This window comes from Phaseolus vulgaris, chromosome 1 (genome assembly GCF_000499845.2).
Source record: "Phaseolus vulgaris cultivar G19833 chromosome 1, P. vulgaris v2.0, whole genome shotgun sequence".
Taxonomy (NCBI): Eukaryota; Viridiplantae; Streptophyta; class Magnoliopsida; order Fabales; family Fabaceae; genus Phaseolus; species Phaseolus vulgaris.
Genome location: NC_023759.2, coordinates 15,742,840 through 15,762,767, shown reverse-complemented (window position 1 = coordinate 15,762,767; position 19,928 = coordinate 15,742,840). Strand labels below are relative to the sequence as shown.

General features: G+C 36.7%; 2 protein-coding genes across 2 annotated transcripts; one reads left to right on the top strand and one right to left on the bottom strand.

The window, feature by feature from the left end:
• Window positions 1-1,905: 1,905 nt before the first annotated feature.
• Window positions 1,906-4,656, top strand: LOC137813675 (uncharacterized). The gene has a single exon (XM_068616055.1). The coding sequence runs from the start codon at window positions 2,328-2,330 to the stop codon at window positions 3,723-3,725; it is 1,398 nt and encodes a 465-aa protein (XP_068472156.1). The 5' UTR covers window positions 1,906-2,327; the 3' UTR covers window positions 3,726-4,656.
• A 5,296-nt stretch (window positions 4,657-9,952) lies between these two features.
• Window positions 9,953-12,274, bottom strand: LOC137815590 (uncharacterized). Its single transcript, XM_068618705.1, has 3 exons — window positions 11,957-12,274; window positions 11,220-11,549; window positions 9,953-10,789 (listed from the first exon to the last, which is right to left on the bottom strand). The coding sequence occupies exons 1-3, from the start codon at window positions 12,272-12,274 to the stop codon at window positions 9,953-9,955; spliced, it is 1,485 nt and encodes a 494-aa protein (XP_068474806.1).
• Window positions 12,275-19,928: the final 7,654 nt, after the last annotated feature.

Here is a 19,928-nt window from a genome sequence, read left to right as displayed (position 1 = left end):
TGTTTATTTTCTGTTTTCCTTTGCTGTTTTTCAATAAAGACATGTTGATTATTCATAATTATACTTCTTTTATTCATAATTATTTAGTCAAAGCTTGAGGATGCAGTTGCTTCTAGTTTAGAAGAACGAGATAAAAGTTCAACTTCAGATGATGTATTTTTCCAAGTCTTTGTAAAAGAGCGACATTGATATATACAGACTTATTTGGATCAAAATCTCAAATTGAGATACAAAGATTAGTTGATGAAGTTCAAAAAAATGTCCAAGTTGAGCTTCAAGGGATAAAAGAAAAAAATGCAAGAGGAGATGGAAGTTGAGCTTCAAAGGATAAAGGAAAAAAATAAAAGAGGATATGGAAGTCAATCTAAAAGAGCAAGTAGAAGAAAGGAAAGTTGAACTTCTAAACAACATCAAATCTCCTTCCACTCAATTGCAAAGTTGTATTACAAGAGTAATGACCCAAGATCTACAAGAAGAAGTTATTGTTGAGATATATAATATAAATTTTACATTAAACTTATTATTGAATTAGATATTACCCATTACATTTTGTTTACTTTAATGTAGAAAAAAGCCATTCCTAAAAGCAAAAAGAGAAAAGCAAAGAAAGACCTTACATTTGGAGAAAGAGAGAAATATAGTTCTACTTGAATATATTTCTATTTTTGTTGCTTTGAATTATTGGTTAATAATGATCATTATTACAGGCAGGAATTTGAAAGTAATTATAAAGAAAGAAATATTGATTCAGAGAATGTCGAAAGAGTAAGTGAAATTCAAAAAATTGATAAATTTTAATTATTTGAAGTCATTTGTTAATTAACAATTTTTCTTAAAAAAAAGTAGGTTCATAAAAAGCCCTTTAAAGCGTGAAATTGTATAAGTCTAAGTCTTTTTATTTTATTTTAAGTAATTTAATATTGATTGAGTCTCTTATTTATGATATTTGAATCAAGCAAAATAACTTTATTTCAATAGAACAGCCAAACTAAGAAGAAAAAGAGAAGGGAAACTAAAATTGATGGGATGAATTAAAGTTCATGATTAGGTAACCAGATTTTTCTTGTTTTAGCATGGACCAAATTGTAGCAAGCAGTATGCACCTACTTGATCCCAAACTGTACTATATTATTAGCTTGGCGGGAAATCAGGAAGAAAAGAGCTTTCGCGCTAGTCGTTCACTCCTAATATAAAGCATTACACTGGTTAATGAAGGTTATGCCTTTTGAGATCAAGCTGAGACCTATAAAAGCCAAGGAATTGTTTGTTTAGATGAAGATCTGAATATTCTAGGATAGAATCTACTATGTGTTAGAAAATCTCAATAGACCAATAGGTTTCAAAAAATTATAATTAGAAAATATATTTATATTCAATCTAGAAATAAATCATAGATACCATCTTAGTATATCTTAGTTGTCATGTTGTATATGTTAGTATCACACCAGCTTCCCCACTTATGTGTCATATGATAATTTTTCATCACTTGTTCACAGAAACACTAGAATAAGGTAAATGATTGCTTTACAGAATATTTATTGAACACACAACTTTGAACCATACAGATTGCTTAAAATGTTATGAACAAAACCTGCAAGAATGTACTCAACTTGCAAGGATAATACTTTGGTAAGTTTGAGTACTCAAGTTTGATATTTAATGTTTAATATGATTTTCTTTTGTGTGAATTGTGATTTTTGCATTGGAAAGTGTTTTATTTAAAACTGTAATTACTCTGATTTTTGGCATTTTATTGAAATTGAACTTCTGTTGATTATTCTTAAGTATGAGATAATGGTTATCCCGTAGTTTAACATGTACATATGATGTGACTATGATTAGGTATGTTGTGGGAGTTTTCTTGCAACAATGATGATAGAAATGCTGAGGTACAACTGGGTCAGGAACATGGTCCTAAGCCCAAGATTTGGAGAGTGTATGTGAGGAAGAATAAGAGAGGGGTCAAGAGGAATGACGTGGCCCTGAATCAGGCTTGATATGTATGGAGGATATAAGGGGTATAAGCATTAGTAATATATATAGGTGGTTAGAGGAGAGAGAGAGGAGGGAGGATTCTGTTAGAAGTGGATTCACTGTAAACGTGAATTGTAGAGGCCCTGTGGCTCTGGATTGGTAGCTTGCTACCAATTACTGTTAGATTGTTATTTCCTTATTTTTTCCTGCTGAGATACACGGTATTAGTTACCTGATTCAGGAATCCTAAAGGAGATATCCATTTTCTTGCTGATTGTCTCTGTTATTTGATCTGCATTCCATTAAATTGGTCCGACCTGCCGGATAAAGACCCAGCCCGGAGAAGACCGTCGATGCCAAGGAAGCCACCTACGCCTAAGATGGGTGATCGGATTGACGCTTTGGAGACCCAAGTGGGACATGTTACCTCCACGCTCGACGCATTGGTTCGACAGATGCAGCTTCAGTCCGAACAGATGCAGCAGCAGAGTCTAGTTCTCGCGAAACTAAGCAAACTGAAGGAGGGAAATAGAGAAGGAGAGGCATCGAGTGGAAACTCGAGTGGTGATTCGCCTTCGAGTGAGTCTCGACTCGCCGGGAAGAAGGTGAAGCTTCCACTGTTCGATGGCGAAGATCCAGTGGCTTGGATAACTCGTGCGGAAATATATTTCGATGTCCAGAACACACCGGAGGATATGCGGGTGAAGCTTTCACGTTTGAGCATGGAAGGTCCCACGATCCATTGGTTCAATTTACTGATGGAGACGGAAGATCAGCTATCATGGGAAAAACTCAAAAGGGCATTGATCGCACGTTACGGTGGCCGGAGATTGGAAAACCCGTTTGAAGAATTATCCACGCTCCGTCAAACTGGAAGAGTTGAAGAGTTTGTTGAAGCATTTGAATTGCTTTCCTCGCAGGTGGGTCGATTGCCGGAGGAGCAATACTTAGGATACTTCATGAGTGGGTTGAAACCTCCAATCCGGCGAAGGGTGAGAACTCTGAATCCTTCTAATCGGATGCAGATGATGAGGATGGCTAAGGATGTTGAGGAGGAGATTAAGGAAGACGATGCCGAGGGTGAAAAAGCTGTGGGGAAAAGGTTTGTGGGCCGAAGAGAAGAAAGTGGGCTTAAGTTCAGTAGTGGGTTTAACCCGACCCAGAAGGACATGAATAGACCCGGAAACTTAAGTTGGCCCAACCCGGCAAAAACAGGGAGCTCTTTTGGGTCGAACGCGAACCCAACTTCATCGCTGAGCTCGACGGGACGGAAGAGCGACGGCGACCGCCGCGGTAGAGCTTCGGAACGGTGGCGGGGAGTGCGAAGTGAGGAGATGGAGGAACGGCGAGCAAAGGGGCTTTGTTTTAAGTGCGGTGGTAAGTATCACCCAACCTTGCACAAATGTCCTGAACGCTCCCTACGTGTGTTGATATTGGGGGAAGGAGAAACAGTGAATGAAGACGGAGAAATAGTAGCGTTGGAGGTAGAAGATGCCGAGGAGGAGGAAGAACCAGAGGCGGAGTGCAAAATTATTGGGGTTTTGGGAAAGATGGGAGAATATAATACCATGAAGTTGGAGGCACAATTAGCTGATGTGGTTGTGGAGGTGTTGGTCGATAGTGGAGCTAGCCACAATTTTATTTCACCTGAATTGACCTCCGCCTTGGGACTACCAGTAAGCCCTACTACTGTTAAGAGAATCAAGCTTGGGGATGGCCATCGGGTTATGTCCGAAGGCACGTGTAAATGAATTAAGCTTTTTCTGGGGTCTAGGCTCTTTGTAATAGATGCTCTGGTGTTGGAATTAGGAGGGTTAGATGTGGTTCTCGGTATATCATGGTTGAGCACATTGGGGAAAGTGGTAATGGAATGGAAAAATTTATCTATGCAGTTTTGGCATAATGGGGAGCTGGTAACATTACAGGGTCAAGGAAAAGGACAGGTTCGACATGGCTGTCTCAATTCCTTCTTGACAGGCCAAGAGCGGGACTGGAATGGTGAAGGGTGGTGGACTCAATTGGAAGAGAAGCAGCATGTAATGGAATTGGGTCAAAACAGTGTGCGGGAAGTATTGGAGCGGTTTCCTGCAGTGTTTACAGACAAGTTAACACTACCTCCAGTAAGAGATCAGGTGCATAGAATCAATTTGTTACCTAATTGTGGTCCAGTCAATGTGCGGCCATACAAATACCCTCACCACCAAAAATCTGAAATTGAGAGACAAGTAGCGGAACTGTTGCAGGCAGGGGTTGTTCAGCCCAGTATGAGCACGTTCTCTAGCCCCGTCATTTTGGTCAAGAAGAAGGATCAAACATGGCGGATGTGTGTGGATTATAGAGCTCTCAATAAAGTAACTATCCCGGATAAATATCCTATACCCATTGTGGATGAATTGTTGGATGAATTACATGGGTCAACAATTTTTTCGAAGATTGATTTAAAATCAGGGTATCATCAGATACGTGTGCATGAGAATGATGTGCACAAAACTGCGTTTAGGACTCACAATGGTCATTACGAATATCTTGTGATGCCTTTTGGATTGATGAACGCACCAGCCACTTTTCAGGCCACAATGAACGACATTTTTAGGCCATTTCTTAGAAAGTTTGTGTTGGTATTTTTCGATGACATATTGGTGTACAGCAAGGATGAAAAGGAGCACATACAACAACTTCAACAAGTGCTACAGGTGTTAGTGGATCAGTGTTTTGTTGCTAACATGGCTAAGTGTAAATTTGGATGTTTGCAAGTAGATTACTTGGGTCATATAATTTCTGGTGCAGGGGTTTCTGTGAATCCAGAAAAAGGTTAGATGCATCTTGGAGTGGCCTGAACCTAAGAATGTTAAAGGAGTGCGTGGGTTTTTGGGTTTGACTGGATACTACAGGAAGTTCGTCAAGGATTATGGCAAGATTGCCAAACCTCTGACCGAATTGACAAAGAAAGATGGTTTCAATTGGGGTATGGCTGCTAAGGAAGCTTTTGAGAGGTTAAAGAAAATTATGACAACATCTCCTGTTCTTTTGCTGCCTAATTTCTCTGTGCCCTTTGAAATTGAATGCGATGCTGCTGGGAGAGGAGTAGGTGTTGTGTTGATGCAAAACAGACAACCAATTGCTTATTTTAGCAAAGCTTTGTCTGACAACAACTTGATGAAAACTACTTATGAAAAGGAGTTGATGGCTTTAGTCCTTGCCATTCAACATTGGAGGCATTATTTATTGGGCAAGGAGTTTGTTGTGTACACTGATCATAGGAGTTTGAAGCATTTTTTACAGCAGCGGATTTCCTCTCCTGACCAACAGTGCTGGTTGGCAAAGTTGTTAGGCTATCAATTTGAAGTGTGTTATAAACCGGGTTTCGAAAACAAAGCTGCTGATGCCTTGTCTCGTTGCTATGATGAGGGTGCATTTTCTGCACTGGTGCACACTCCTATATGGTTAGGGAGTAATCAGCTACTACAAAAAGTGAGGAATGATGAATCTGTTCAGAAGGTAATGGCGGAGGTGATAAAAGATCCTATGGCTAAACCGGGTTATAGTGTGCAGCAAGGGGTTTTATTGTACCAGGGCCGTTTGGTATTGGGTGCTAAATCTCCCTCTATTCCTTCATTGTTGAAAGAATTTCATGAAACTCCTATGGGCGGCCATTCTGGATTTTTGAGGACTTATAGGCGTATTGCAGAGAATCTTTACTGGGTGGGAATGCAGAAATCCATCCGGGATTATGTACGAGCATGTGATGTGTGCCAAAGACAGAAATATGATGCAACTACTCCAGGGGTTTTTTTACAACCTCTACCTATTCCCAATGCTGTATGGGAGGATATTTCCATGGACTTTGTGACTGGCTTGCCTAAATCCAGAGGTTTTGAAGCGGTTTTTGTGGTGGTAGACAGACTATCCAAGTATAGTCATTTTATCTTATTGAAGATTCCTTATACTGCCAAGTCTGTGGCAGAAGTCTTTGTTAAGGAGGTGGTGCGACTTCATGGAATTCCTAGTTCCATTGTAAGTGATAGAGATCCCTTATTTGTGAGCCATTTCTGGAGGGAATTGTTCAAATTGCAGGGTACGACACTCAAAATGAGCTCCGCCTATCATCCCGAAACAGATGGGCAAACCGAGGTTATCAATACGTGTCTTGAAAGCTATCTTCGGTGTTTTGCGGCTGATCAACCCAAGACTTGGGCCTATTGGGTGCCATGGGCTGAATATTGGTACAACACTACTTATCATGTGTCTATAGGTAAGTCCCCTTTTGAAGTTGTGTACGGGAGACAACCTCCTAAATTGCTGCGATACTTGAGCAATGAAACAAAGGTAGCTGCAGTTGCTTTGGAGTTAAAAGACAGAGATGAGGCTTTGGATCAACTTAAGAAGCACTTGTTCAAAGCCCAGCAGCAAATGACAGTGTATGCCAATAAGAAGAGGAGGGATTTGCAGTTCGAGATTGGTGAATGGGTGTTTTTAAAATTGAGGCCCCATAGGCAACAATCAGTTGTCCGAAGGATAAATCAGAAACTTGCAGCACGTTTTTATGGTCCTTTCAAGATCATTGAGAAGGTTGGAGAAGTTGCTTATAAGCTTCAACTACCTGACTACTCCAAAATCCATCCTGTTTTTCACATATCTTTATTAAAGAAGGCAGTTGGGAACTACCATATCCTGGGAGAATTGCCTAAAGAATTAGAGGTTGTTGCTGAAGAAGAGGTATATCCAGTAAAGGTTTTGGGCTTCAGAGTAACAGTTCAGGAAGGAGTTTCCATTCCTCAAAGTTTGATCCAATGGAAGAATAAATCTATTGATGATGTCACATGGGAGGACAATGCTGTGTTGAGAGGTCAATTTCCAGAATTTAACCTTGAGGACAAGGTCATTCCTGATGCGGGTGGCATTGATAGAAATGCTGAGGTACAACTGGGCCAGGAATATGGTCCTAAGCCCAAGATTTGGAGAGTGTATGTGAGGAAGAATAAGAGAGGGGTCAAGAGGAATGACGTGACCCTGAATCAGGCTTGATATGTATGGAGGATATAAGGGGTATAAGCATTAGTAATAGATATAGGCGGTTAGAGGAGAGAGAGAGGAGGGAGGATTCTGTTAGAAGTGGATTCACTGTAAACGTGAATTGTAGAGGCCCTGTGGCTCTGGATTGGTAGCTTGCTACCAATTACTGTTAGATTGTTATTTCCTTATTTTTTCCTGCTGAGATACACGGTATTAGTTACCTGATTCAGGAATCCTAAAGGAGATATCCATTTTCTTGCTGATTGTCTCTGTTATTTGATCTGCATTCCATTAAATGAGGTATGCTGGCTTTGAACTTAGAGCAATCTCCTTGCTCTATGACTTGAGCTCGTACCATGGTTTAGATATCCCATGACAGAGACGTTTGACATTAAAGGAAACTTTTTTTTTTCAATTTTTATTGAATATTGATCCCTTAGATCAAGCGAAGTTGATGACCCCATTACCTAGTGCTTTCTCCTATTATCAGCTTTGTTACTCAATTTTGTATTCATAACCCTTGAATAATTCAGAACATAAAGACCCCATTATGTTCATGTTATTTGAGTCACACACAATATTTTGCTTAGATTTATTGACATTATTAAAAGTTCCTTTTTCTATTATCATTGAGTATTGATCCTTCAATCAATAGAAGTTGATGACCCCATGGTCAAGTGGTTTCTCCTGTTTTCAGCTTTGCTTCTCAATTTCTTTTGTTTATATCTTTGCTCATGGATCTTAAAGATTCTCATTGTGTGCAGGGGAAAATTTTTGCTTAGTTTTCAAAGATAAAATAAAAGTTCCACACTTCTAGTTATATTGGTTTCTTTCCTTTTACATTTTCTGTTTTTAGAAGTTTGGATTAAGTTACTGATAAATAAACTGAACTGAATTAAATTGGATGAATAAACTTAAAGGGCGAAATTTCCCATAACTTTTTTGAATTCAAAACATAAACTAAAGACCTTTAGCCTATAGGAAACTAAACAAAATTCATATACTAATAAGAAAAGAACTGAAGGAGATACTTGAGAGGACACGTATGCACTCATTGGAAATTTAAAGTTATCAAGCATTATTAAAAAATTTAGTAACATATTTTAAACGTCACTTCTTTATTAAAAAGGTTACTAAAGATTTTAAGTAACAATTTTATAATGTTACTCTCTTTCTAAAAAAAATATAACTAAAAAATTTAATAAATTTTTAAAATGTTACTTTTTTATTAAAAAATTACTAAAAATTTTAGTAACATTTTTATAATGTTACTGTTTTATTAAAAAAAATTACTAAAAAGATTTAATAATATTTTTAAAATGTCAACTTTTTATTAAAAAAATTGCTAAAATATAATTAGTAATATTTTGATAATATTACTTTAAAATAAATATTACTAAAATGATTTAATAATATTTTTAAAATGTCACCTCTATATTAAAAAAAGTTAATATTTGTAGTAACATTTTTAGTGTTACTTTTTATTAAATAAACATTACTAAAAATAATTTGGTAACATTTTTAAAATGTTATTTTTTTATTAAATAAATGTTAAAAAAATATTTAGAGACATTTTTATAAATGTATCTATTGAAATGTAAAAATATTACTAAAAAGTCTTTAGTTACATAGAATATATGCTACATTTGATAAAATGTTACTAAATCTTATTAGTAACATTTTTCTTGACTTAGTAACATTTATTTTATGTTACTAATTATCATATATGTAGTAGTGTCTACTTAGCATGATATCAAAATCACTTAGCTATTGTTTTAACCATAAGGTTTGAGCACAACAACTTTCAACTGCAATGTATTATGCCTTTGTTGTTGAAAGAGCAACACATGTTTGTTTTTTGCAATGCCAAGAGATTAACCTTGACCCAAGCATATGGGAAGTTCCACTTGTGCTTTTCCTATCAATTTTGAAACATGCAAAGTCTGGATCAGAAAAACCAGTTAAGTTTAGAGATACATTACATAGATACCATAGGCCAACTTCTTTGGTTCCTTGTAAGTATTTCAGAATCCTTTTAGCAACATTGAAGTGTGAATCCTTCGGATCAGATTGGAACCTAGCACACATATATATAACAAACATGATATCAGATCTACTAGCTGTTAAATACAACAAAGAACCTATTAAACCTCTATATTTGGTTTGATCAACAGATTTTCGAGTAGGGTCTTGGTCAAGGTGACAACTTGTAGATATTGGTGTGTTGATTGCCTTGCACTAGTCCATCTCAAACTTTCTCAGCAAGTCCTTGCAATATTTGACTTGATTTATAAAAATTTCATTCTTTAGTTGTTTGACTTGTAAACCTAGAAAATAGTTCAACTCCCCCCATCATAGACATTTCAAATTCACTCTTCATCACTTCTACAAATGCTTCACATAGTCCTTCATTTGTAGAACCGAGAATGATATCATCCACATATACCTGTACAAATATGATGTCTTCACTCTTTTTCTTAATGAACAATGTGTTTTCAGAAGTACCACGGTTATAGCCTTGAGACAACATAAAGTCACTCAATCTCTCATACCATTTCCTAAGAGCTTGTTTGAGTCCATAGAGTTCCTTTTTGAACTTGAATACATGTTCAAGGAATTTATAGTGCTCAAATCCTGAGGCCTGTGATACAAAGACTTCTTCATTTATATAACCATTTAGGAATACACACTTTACATCCATTTAGGATAGCTTGAATCCATTTATTCCTGAGAAGCCTAAAAGAAGTTTGATAGCTTCAAGTCTTGCCATTGGTGCATATGTCTCATCATAATCTATTCCCTTTTATTGGTTATAACCCTTGACAACCAGCCTTACTTTGTTCCTTGTGATTACCCCATGCTCATCCATTTTGTTTTTGTAAACCCACTTAGTCCCTATGATATTCGTCTCGGATGTTTTTTGAACTAGATACCATACTTCATTCCTTGTAAACTGATTTAGCTCTTACTGCATAGTCAAAATCCAGTTGTTGTCTTGTAGAGCTTCTTTCAAATTCTTAGGCTCCACTTGTGAAACAAATGTCATTGTCTCACACAAATTGTTTAGAGACTTTCTGGTTGAGACCCCTCTCTCAATGTTATCGATCACATTCTCAAGTGTTAAGTCTTTAGGAGTTTTCCACTCTTTAGGAAAATCTGCAGAAACAACAGGTTCTTCGACGGCACATGAATCAGTTGCATCTAAATCAATCAACTTATTCTTTTGAAGTACAATTCTTAAATCATCTACTTCAAGTTCATTCACAACAGGTTTAGGTAGGTAGTTATCAGATTCATCAAACACAACATGCATGGATTCCTCTACAGTTAACAATCTTCTATTGTAAACCCGATAAGCATGATCATTAATAGCATAACCAATATGTAGACCTTCATCAGATTTAGGATCTAATTTGCCCAAATTATCTTTCTCATTATTCAGAATAAAGCATTTGCACCCAAAGACTCTAAGATGGCTAATATTAGGTTTTCTAGCTCTATAGAGTTCATAGGAAGTTTTCTTAAGAATTGGTCTAATTAATGTTCTGTTTAGCACACAGAAATCAATGTGTACTGCATCTGCCAAGAAATATTTTGGTAGATTAGATTCATTTAACATGGTCCTAGCTATCTCCTCAAGTGATCTATTTTTCCTTTCAACAACATCGTTTTGTTGGGGAGTCCTAGAAGCTAAATAGTTATGCATGATCCCATGTTTTTCACAAAATCTATCAAACTTAGCATTTTGAAATACTCCCTCAAGATCACTACGAATAGACTTTATGTAGTAACCATTTTCATTCTACAGTATTTTAGCCAATTTCTTGAAAGCCTTATAAGCATCATTTTTAGATACAAGAAAGAGAATCCAAGTGTATCTTGAAAAATCATCCACAATTACCAAAGCATAACAATTTCCAACTAAGCTAGCATTTCTAGATGGCTCAAACAGATCCATAGGTAAAACATCCAAAGATTTACTTATAGAAATCATGTCCTTTGATTTAAAAGATGTTCTTGCTTACCCTTCACACATGCATCACACAATCTGTTATCTTGAAATTTAATGTTTGGTAAACCAGAAACAAGTTCCTTGGATTTCAATTTTTTTAAATGATTTGTATGGATGTGGATTAACCTCCTATGCCATAGCCAAGACTCATTATCCTTTGATAAAAGACATTCATTTCAGAGCACTTATGCATGATATCTAGAAGATAGATGTTATTTACCCTTTTACCTGTGCACAACACCTTACCAGAAGCCTCATTTGATATTATGCACTTGTTGGTTTCAAAGTTGATATGGTAGCCCTTGTCACACAATTGGCTTATGCTTAGAAGATTGTGTTTCAATCCTTCCACATATAGTACATTCTCTATTAAAGTTGATCCTTTGGTTCCAACATTTCTTCTTCCAAGGATTCTTCCACGATTGTTGTCCCCAAAGGTCACATGCCTTTCTGCTTTAAGCTTCAAATCAGTGAATTGTGCAAGATTACCAGTCATATGTTTTGAGCAGCCACTGTCCAAATACCACTGGTTTGGTTTTCTACTGCTTGTCTGCAAAATAAACATCAAATATATATATATATATATGGTACCCTTTAGTGTTGGGTCCAGTCAAATTATCACCTTCCTTTAGAAGCCATTTGACTAGCCTTTTGGAACAAGGTAATTCTTCCACTTACACATTCTTGATGTGTGACCAGATTTCATACAATAGAAACAAGTAGGAACAAACTTTGATTTTAAGTTGCTGAAAGAGAAAAAACATGTTCTTCCTGGATTGTATCCTAACTCATTTTTATTAAAACCAACATTTTGAGATCCTAAGAGAGTCTCAAGCTTCTCTCTTCCCTTAGTGAAATTTGACAAGCTTTTCAGCAAGTATTCAACCTTCTTTTCCATATTTGTACAATTTCACTGGTTTTTACATATGCATGCAAACATGTCAATTCAAGACTAACTAGCTCAGTTTTAGCTTTATGCAACTCTTTCTCAAGTAACTTAACCTTAGGTTCAAGTATGTTATTTGCACTTTTCAATTTATTGCATATAATGGCTAATCTATTTGCTTCATCATGGGTTTCTTTGAATGCAATTAGTAACTGATCATAGCTCTCTGAATTAGTGGAGTAATCACTAACCGAATCAGAGCTTGAACTTTCATTGTTCACCATGAACCACAAATTTGCTTTTTCACTCTCAGTTGAGGAACCACTTGATGAGGATACTTCATTTTCCTTCTGGGAGATGTGATGGGAGTTGATATTAGATTTATCCATTTTAAGGGTGACACTTTGTTTATAATTTGGATTTTTAGCAAATATAAGGTGAGACCTAGGGAAGATCCCCACTAGACATGAACTTAACCAAGTGGTTAACTAAGTGTGAAGGTTCACTTCCAAAGGCAAAAGGAAAAACACATTATATGGTGAAGATGATGCATATTGCAGAATTGAAACTCATGAAAGGAAACAAATGTAAAGGAGCAAACCAAAATGGAAAAAGGAAGCAAAAACAAGAACACAATTATAAAGAACAAAGGTGTAATGGAACAATGGAAGAAGTGATGGAAACCAAGTAGAGGATGCTCAAGCCCATGAAGCCCAAGCCCAACAAGGGGTCCAAGCCCAAAGAATTACTAGGAGCATGGCAAGAGCTTTGGGACAAGAGTATAATAAGATGGCTCTTCTTATTTCTTTTATAGAATAGGGGTGCGAATGTAATAAATAGGTGTAAGTAGTAAGGGAGGTTAGGGGGGAGTGTAGATAGGAGTTAGGAGGTGCCAAACTAGGAAGGAAAGTCACACTTCCTTCATGGTGTAGTTGGCGCCGAAATTAGCATTTGTGTTTCATTTAGCTTGCATTTTCAGCACCTCTTAGGCTATAAATAAGGTGCTTGTCTTTGTATTTTTCAGATTGGAATTTTATAGTAGAGAGACTATACTCAAATTTGGAGAGAAATTGTGAGTCTTGAGTCTTCTTCTTCCTTTGCCTTATCTTGTGAGCAATGGTGCGCTTCAAGTGGCGGCACTCCATCACTTATCTTGGGTCAAGGAACCAAGTGGCGTGAAGTGTTCTTCCAATTCTCAAAATCCAGCAAACTCCTTCTATAAGTGTTCTTCCTTCATGTTCTTTCAATTTCATTCCGTAGATTAGCTTAGTTTGTTGTTTCTTTTCATTTGTACCGATTAGAATTCTGTTTCCAACATTGTTTTATTATTTCTGTTCGGTGCAGTTTCATTCATTTCCAATTTCTGTTCGGTTTATCATTTGTGTTCTTCCATTCCTTGTGTTTTGATTCCATTTGACAATATATGGACTTCCATATGAGTCTTGGTTAGTGCTAAGTCTTGGTGAGTTCTTGAATTAGAACATTGATCCAATTCTAAAGTAAAGTGCCATTTATGACCAGCTCAAGTTGCTCCTAAGAATGTCAAAGAATCATGTATTCTTGTAGTTACATTCACATCAAGAAGAGATGAAGGAAAGAAACTTATGGTGATGGACAAGAGAAGAACACACCACTTGGAGTGTGGATTCTCCAAGATAAGTGTGGAGGGTCGTCACTTGAAGAGCTCTCAACTCTCACAAGATAAGACCTAAGCTAGGAGAACATAAGTCTCACACAATTTGTGCAGAGTTTTTCTTCTATTTCAAAATTCAACATGAAAATACATGGAGTAAGGCACCCTATTTATAGGAATGGATGTCTTAGAAAACAAGATGAGCAAGGATAGGATGGTAAATGTGTGAGGGATTGCCTTTAAGGTTTGAAAAAGTCAAAACCGTACCTTAGGCTTGTTCTTCTAGAAGCTAGGTGATGAGGACCTAGAAGAGAGTGTGCTCACTGACCAAGCCCAGCCTTCCCGGAGGATGACTAGGAGCATGACTCAAGACACAGGGTTAGGTCAAGATTCATCTCTAGCCAATGCCTCAGCACCTAGCCTGCCCTAGAGGATCACGAGGAGTAGAGCACGGGCCTTTGGGGTTGAGCATCAGCTAGTGTCTTTATTTGTAATTTCAGTAGAATAGGTTTCCTTTAGCATAATAGGGGAGGTGTACTTATCACTTTAGCTTGTTTTTTACCTAGTTTCTAGAAGAAGTGGCCAAGGGTGTGGCATTGACCTTAGTCAATGCTTAAAGGCCGCCCAACTTTTAGTTTTCCCACCATACCCTTGCTTCTTGTTTTCCTAGGCACCATCTCCTATAAATACGGTGTTATACTCCTTGTATTTTTCATTTTGAAATTTATAGAAGAATGAAAACTCTGCACAATTTGTGTGTGGATTGTTTGCTCTAGCAATAGGTCTTATCTTGAGTGAGTTTGAGTGCTCTCAAGTGGTGGCCCTCTACACTCATCTTGGAGGAAACCATACTCCAAGTGGCGTGTCCCTTCTCAATTCACACCATAAGCTTTCTTCTTCCATCCTTTTCCTTCATTTCCATTACGCCACTTTAATCTTGTGTTCTATACTTGTTATAATTCAGTTTTTCCTTTGTCTTCTTATGTTATTCTTCCATTTAGTATGTGGCCATGGCCATCTTAATTGTTTCCTTTCATGTCTTTCAATTTTTGCAATGCATCATCACTACCACCTTATCTTGATTTTCCTCTTTGTCTTTGGAAGTGAACCTTCACACTTACTTAACCACTTGGTTAAGTTCGTGTCCAGTGGGGATCTTCCCTAAGTCTCACCATATACTTGTTAAAAATATCAATCATAAGTAAAGTGTCACCTCCAAAATGGAACAATCTAAAATCAACTCACATCATGTGGTTATCAAAGCTTTGGTTTTTTAAGCATATTTACTTTGAGTTGATTTGGCACTTTACTTTTCTTGCACCTTTAAATTCTTTCCTTTGCATTCAAGCAAATTTTAATTCAGCCTTTACTTTCTTGATTTTTCAATTTGGCATTCTCTTTATTCAATAGCTTTCAATTCACTTTTGAATGTTATTTTGTGTCCAATTTTTTGTTCTTACCTCTTTGTGTTTGAGTCATATGTTCTTAGTGTTCTAAGAGTCCTTATTTTGTTTCTAATTATTTTGCTTTTAATTGTGAAGGTATAAAAAGTAACTAGAAATTTGTTTGAGTGGAAGTAGATTTTAGTTCCAAACATAGATTTCAAGTGTTCATTTAATTTGAATCCCAAACTTTTATTTTTTGTGAAAAATTGGAAATGAATGACAATATGCATAACAAGAATTATGGACATCTTATTTCAATAAACCATAAACAAGGATAAAAAAAGAAAGAAAAAAGGAAAGGAAAGGACAAGTTGCGCAAACTTCTTTTGCAAAGCCAACATTTCTAAAAAGTGGCTTCATTTTATTTGGCAAATTGATTTCAACATTGTGGAATTTGATCATTTTGCTTTTACAATTTCTAGCAAGAGTAAAACTTCATTATTAAAGATTAAGTAAGTATCTTAGAGTCTTTTTGTGAGTTTTTTCTTGCTTGTCTTTCTTTAAAAGTTTTGTCATAATCTTTTTTCCCAACTTGGTTTAGCTTCTTTGTTTTGAGTTTTTCTTGTTTGTCTTCTAAAACTCTTTAGTTTTGTTGTGGTTCTTTTGAGATCAAGTGTTAAGGGCTTTGTCCTTTTTCATTTGAAAGCTTGAAACCCCAAGATAGACCTTTGTTGAGAGAAAATTCTTTTTGAGTGCTTGGATTTTTTCTCCTCTTTGCTACAAAAAAGAGTGACACAAGTGAGGAGAGGGTCATTAACTTTTTTCTTTCACTAATTGTTTGACTCTTTGTGCAATTTTATGGCTCTTCTTTCTTCAGGGGAATCATAAAATCCTCAATCTCCCCAAAAGCCTTTCCTTATGGGGGAGCTTGTGGCGGCAAAGAGATCTTTAGCCCAAAAAGAGGAAGAAATGCGGAAATTGGAGGAAAGACTTCAAAGACAACCAAGAAGAAGGAGGTGGGAGCAAAGAAGAGCTTCAAGGGGCTACAACCATTTTGGCAGCCAAGAGCAAGATGAAGATTGGAGAATTCACTAATATGATGAAAGGCGTCGCCAACACCATCCTTCTAAAATTTCTTTTTCCTATGTAAAATTGTCTAGCTTTAGTGGGGAAAGTGACCCTAATATTTACTTAGGATGGGAGGCTAAGGTTGAGCACCAAAATGTAAAACTAGCCTCCCTAGAAATTTTAGACTATGTCATGCAATGGTCGCACCAAGTTGTAATGGACATTGGGCTAAACAAGAGGCCAATTGGGGTCTCTTGGTATGATTTGAAAGAATGCATGCGCGCGAGGTTTGTTCCTCCCCATTATAGGAAGGCTTCAACAAGGACCTAGGACTGTAGATGAGTACTATAGAGATCTAGAAACTACTTTGACTAAGATATATATGCATGAAAATGAGGGGTCAAAGATAGCTAGATTTGTCAGTGGTTTAAGAAGAAAAAATCAAGATGTGGTAGAATTATATGAGTATTCCTCTTTGGAAAAGTTGGTTCACCTAGTCATCAAGGTTGAATCACAATTTTCAAAGAAAACACATTTCAAAACTACTCATAATGATGTCTTCTACACATCATCATGGAAGGATAAAAATCAAAATTCTTCAAAAACCTTTCCTTCCAATTTTGTCAAAGATTCCACTTACGAACCTATAGTTTCTAAACCTTCAACTTCTACACCTAAGTCACCCACCAAAACCTCAAGTAAAAAATGTTTAAATGTCTAGGTTTTGGGCATATTGCAGTCAATTGTCCTTCTAAAAGAAACATGATGGTTAAAGGGGGTTGTCATGAGTCACCATAGCTCTCAAAGGTCTAGGCCCCCTACCTCTTCTAGGAGCCAAAGTGAGGAAGAGTATGAAATGCCCGTTGGGTCTATTAGTGTCTAAGTTCAAGAGGGGAGGGGTGAATTGATTCTTTGAGAGGCAAAAAGAACAGATTGTTTTTACATGAAACAGATTGATTCTTTAGAGCAGTCTTGGCACAATTTGAATTTGTTCAATGTAAAATTGTGATCAACAGAGAATTATAACAGAACCAGATCAGCTTAATATTGTGAGGATGAAGGATACAGCTATACTTAGAAATCAAACAAAATTACTCAACACAAGATTTTAAGAAGAATGATCCTTTCTCAGATTTTAATGAATGGACAGTTTGTTCACAAATCACTTAAACCATTATATACAACAACCTTGTTTATGATCAGAGAACTTTAACAAATTAGAAAGAACAGTTTTCACTTAAACCCAGAATTAACAGATTCAATTTCAAAAGAACAGATTTAGTTCTTGACAGAATTAAGCAAAACCCAGAAATGAGTGCAGGGATGAGAAGACAAGGCACACAAGTTTTTATACTGGTTCACTCATACATAGCTACATCCAGTCTCACCTTACCCCAAGGTGGAATTCACTAAAAACAGTACCAATCACTTACAAACATAGCAGTTCTTGAACACTACAAGAACAACACACACAATGCTGAAAAACCCTATTTCAGCACACCTTGCACTCCAAGAAACCCTATCAAGGAGTGACTAACACTTACACCTTTACAAAACAGAATAAAGGAAATATTACACCTGAAAAGAAGATGCAAGAACTCAAAACCAGTAGTTCAATTTGCTGCAGAACTGCACCAGCACCTTCACCAAGATCAAAGGTTTCCTAGAACAAGCACACTTGAAAATCTCTTTGGAAAACCTTTAAAAAATCTTTCAATCCTTCTTCTCACATGGAAAATGTTTGATCTCTGTCAAAAACGTAATTACTCAGCACACTCTCATGTGAGATAGACTCTTCTTTATATAGAAAAGCAGTTTCTAACTTGTTTTCAAAAAACAGTTGAAAAGCAGTTATGAAAACAACAGATTCATTTTTGAACTTAACAGATTTATTTTTGTGAAAACCGCCAACTCAGCTAACTGAAATAAATGTCTGAGTTGTACCTTTGGTGTCCTAACTAACTTGTGAAAAAACTTTTAATTGACCAGAAGGGAAAACCGATTCTTTCACAATGAAACAGATTAAATGAGAGCAAATAGGCCAGCTCAGCTTTAACTGAAATAACGACCTGAGCTTTGCCTGTGGTGCCCTAACAGAAATTTAGAAAAGCCTTTTAACAGAGAAGAAATAAACAGATTCTTTCTCCATAAAACAGATTTATTTGTGTACTGATTTAAAACTTTTAAAATCATTTAAAAAGCTTTTCAAAAACCATTTAACCACATCATGTGCTTGATCTAGACTTGGTTAGGCATCTAGGATAGGTTATATAGCAAAAGGCAATCATACACACTTACAAGCCTAATTACAAATGAATCTAAAAACCTATTACAATCTTCAAAGCACTCAAGCCATTTTCTTCATCAAACACATAACTAGCCTTGGTAGGGAAGAAGCTTCCTCCAACTTCAACAATGCCATGTGAGGGAGATTTCTTAGTAGTGAGGCGCATGCTTGGCCAAGTCCAAAATCCTTTTGATGAAAGTCAAAGGGAAAACATTTTTTACACAAGGAGCCTTATTAATGACAAATTGTGTTCTTTAATTGTGAATGGGGTAGTTTTACAAATGTGGCAAGCACAAGAGTGGTGGACAAGCTTGGGTTACCCACCACTCTCATACAAAGCCCTACAAGTTCCAATGACTAAGTGAAGAGGGGGAAATAATAGTAAATAAACAAGTCCTCATAGCCTTTTCAATTGGTAAATACAAGGATGAGGTATTGTGTGATGTTGTACCTATGGAATCCACACACATTCTTTTAGGTAGGCCATGGCAATTTGATAGGAAAACTTTACATGATAGCCTTACCAACAAAATCTTTTTTACCTTCCATGGGCATAAGGTCACACTAAAATCTATCTCACCAAAAGAGGTCCATGAGGACCAAGTCAAAAAAAAAGAAGAGAGAAAATGAAAAAGAAAAAGAAAAAGAAAAAGAAAAAAAGATTTCTAAGAGAAGCCTTCTCATTTCTCCAAAAGAGGTTAAAAAGGTAATGCTTTCTCAAAAAGCTATCTTCATAGCTTATCCAACAAAAACCCTTAAGAGTGAGTCGGTGGTAGATAGTCATATGTGCTTCGACCCTTTGGTAAAAGAGTTTTAAGATGTGTTCCAGGATCTCCCTGAAGGATTACCTCCTCTAAGGGGAATTTAGCACCAAATAGACTTCATACCCGGGGCTTCTTTACCAAATAGACTAGCATATAGGACCAATCCAACCGAAACCAAGGAAATTCAACAACAAGTGGAGGCATTAATAGCTAAGGGTTGGGTCCAAGATAGCATGAGTCCTTGTGTTGTGCCTGTGATTCTTGTCCTTAAAAAAGATGGGAGTTGGAGGATTTGTACGGATTGTCGAGCCATAAACAATATCACCATTAAGTATAGGCAACCCATCCCTAGGTTAGATGACTTGTTGGATGAGTTACATGGATCTCAAATATTTACCAAAATTGATCTTAAGAGTGGTTACAACCAAATTCGGATTAAACTGGGAGATGAATGGAAAACCACCTTTAAGACTATATTTGGTTTATATGAATGGTCAGTCATGTCCTTTGGCGTAACCAATGCTCCAAGCACCTTGATGCGATGCACCATGTCTTAAGACCTTTCATTGGCAAGTTTGTAGTGAGCAAGCTTGTAGTGTTCTATTTTGATGACATCCTCGTCTATAGCTTGTCTTTAAAGGACCATAACCAGCATGTTAAGCAAGTATTAGAAACCCTTAGGAAGGAAAAATTGTATGCTAATATGGGAAAATGTGTGTTTGCAATAGATCATGATGTGATTCCAATAGCAGAGAAGAGAATGATTCTTGACATTCTTAGGAATCAACTTGAGTTGAACAATTGTTAGGCACTTTTTCTTAGAATTGGATCAATGTTCTAAGTCAAGAACTCACCAAAACTAGCACCAAATTCAAACTCATATGGAAGTTCCAATTATAGTCAAAT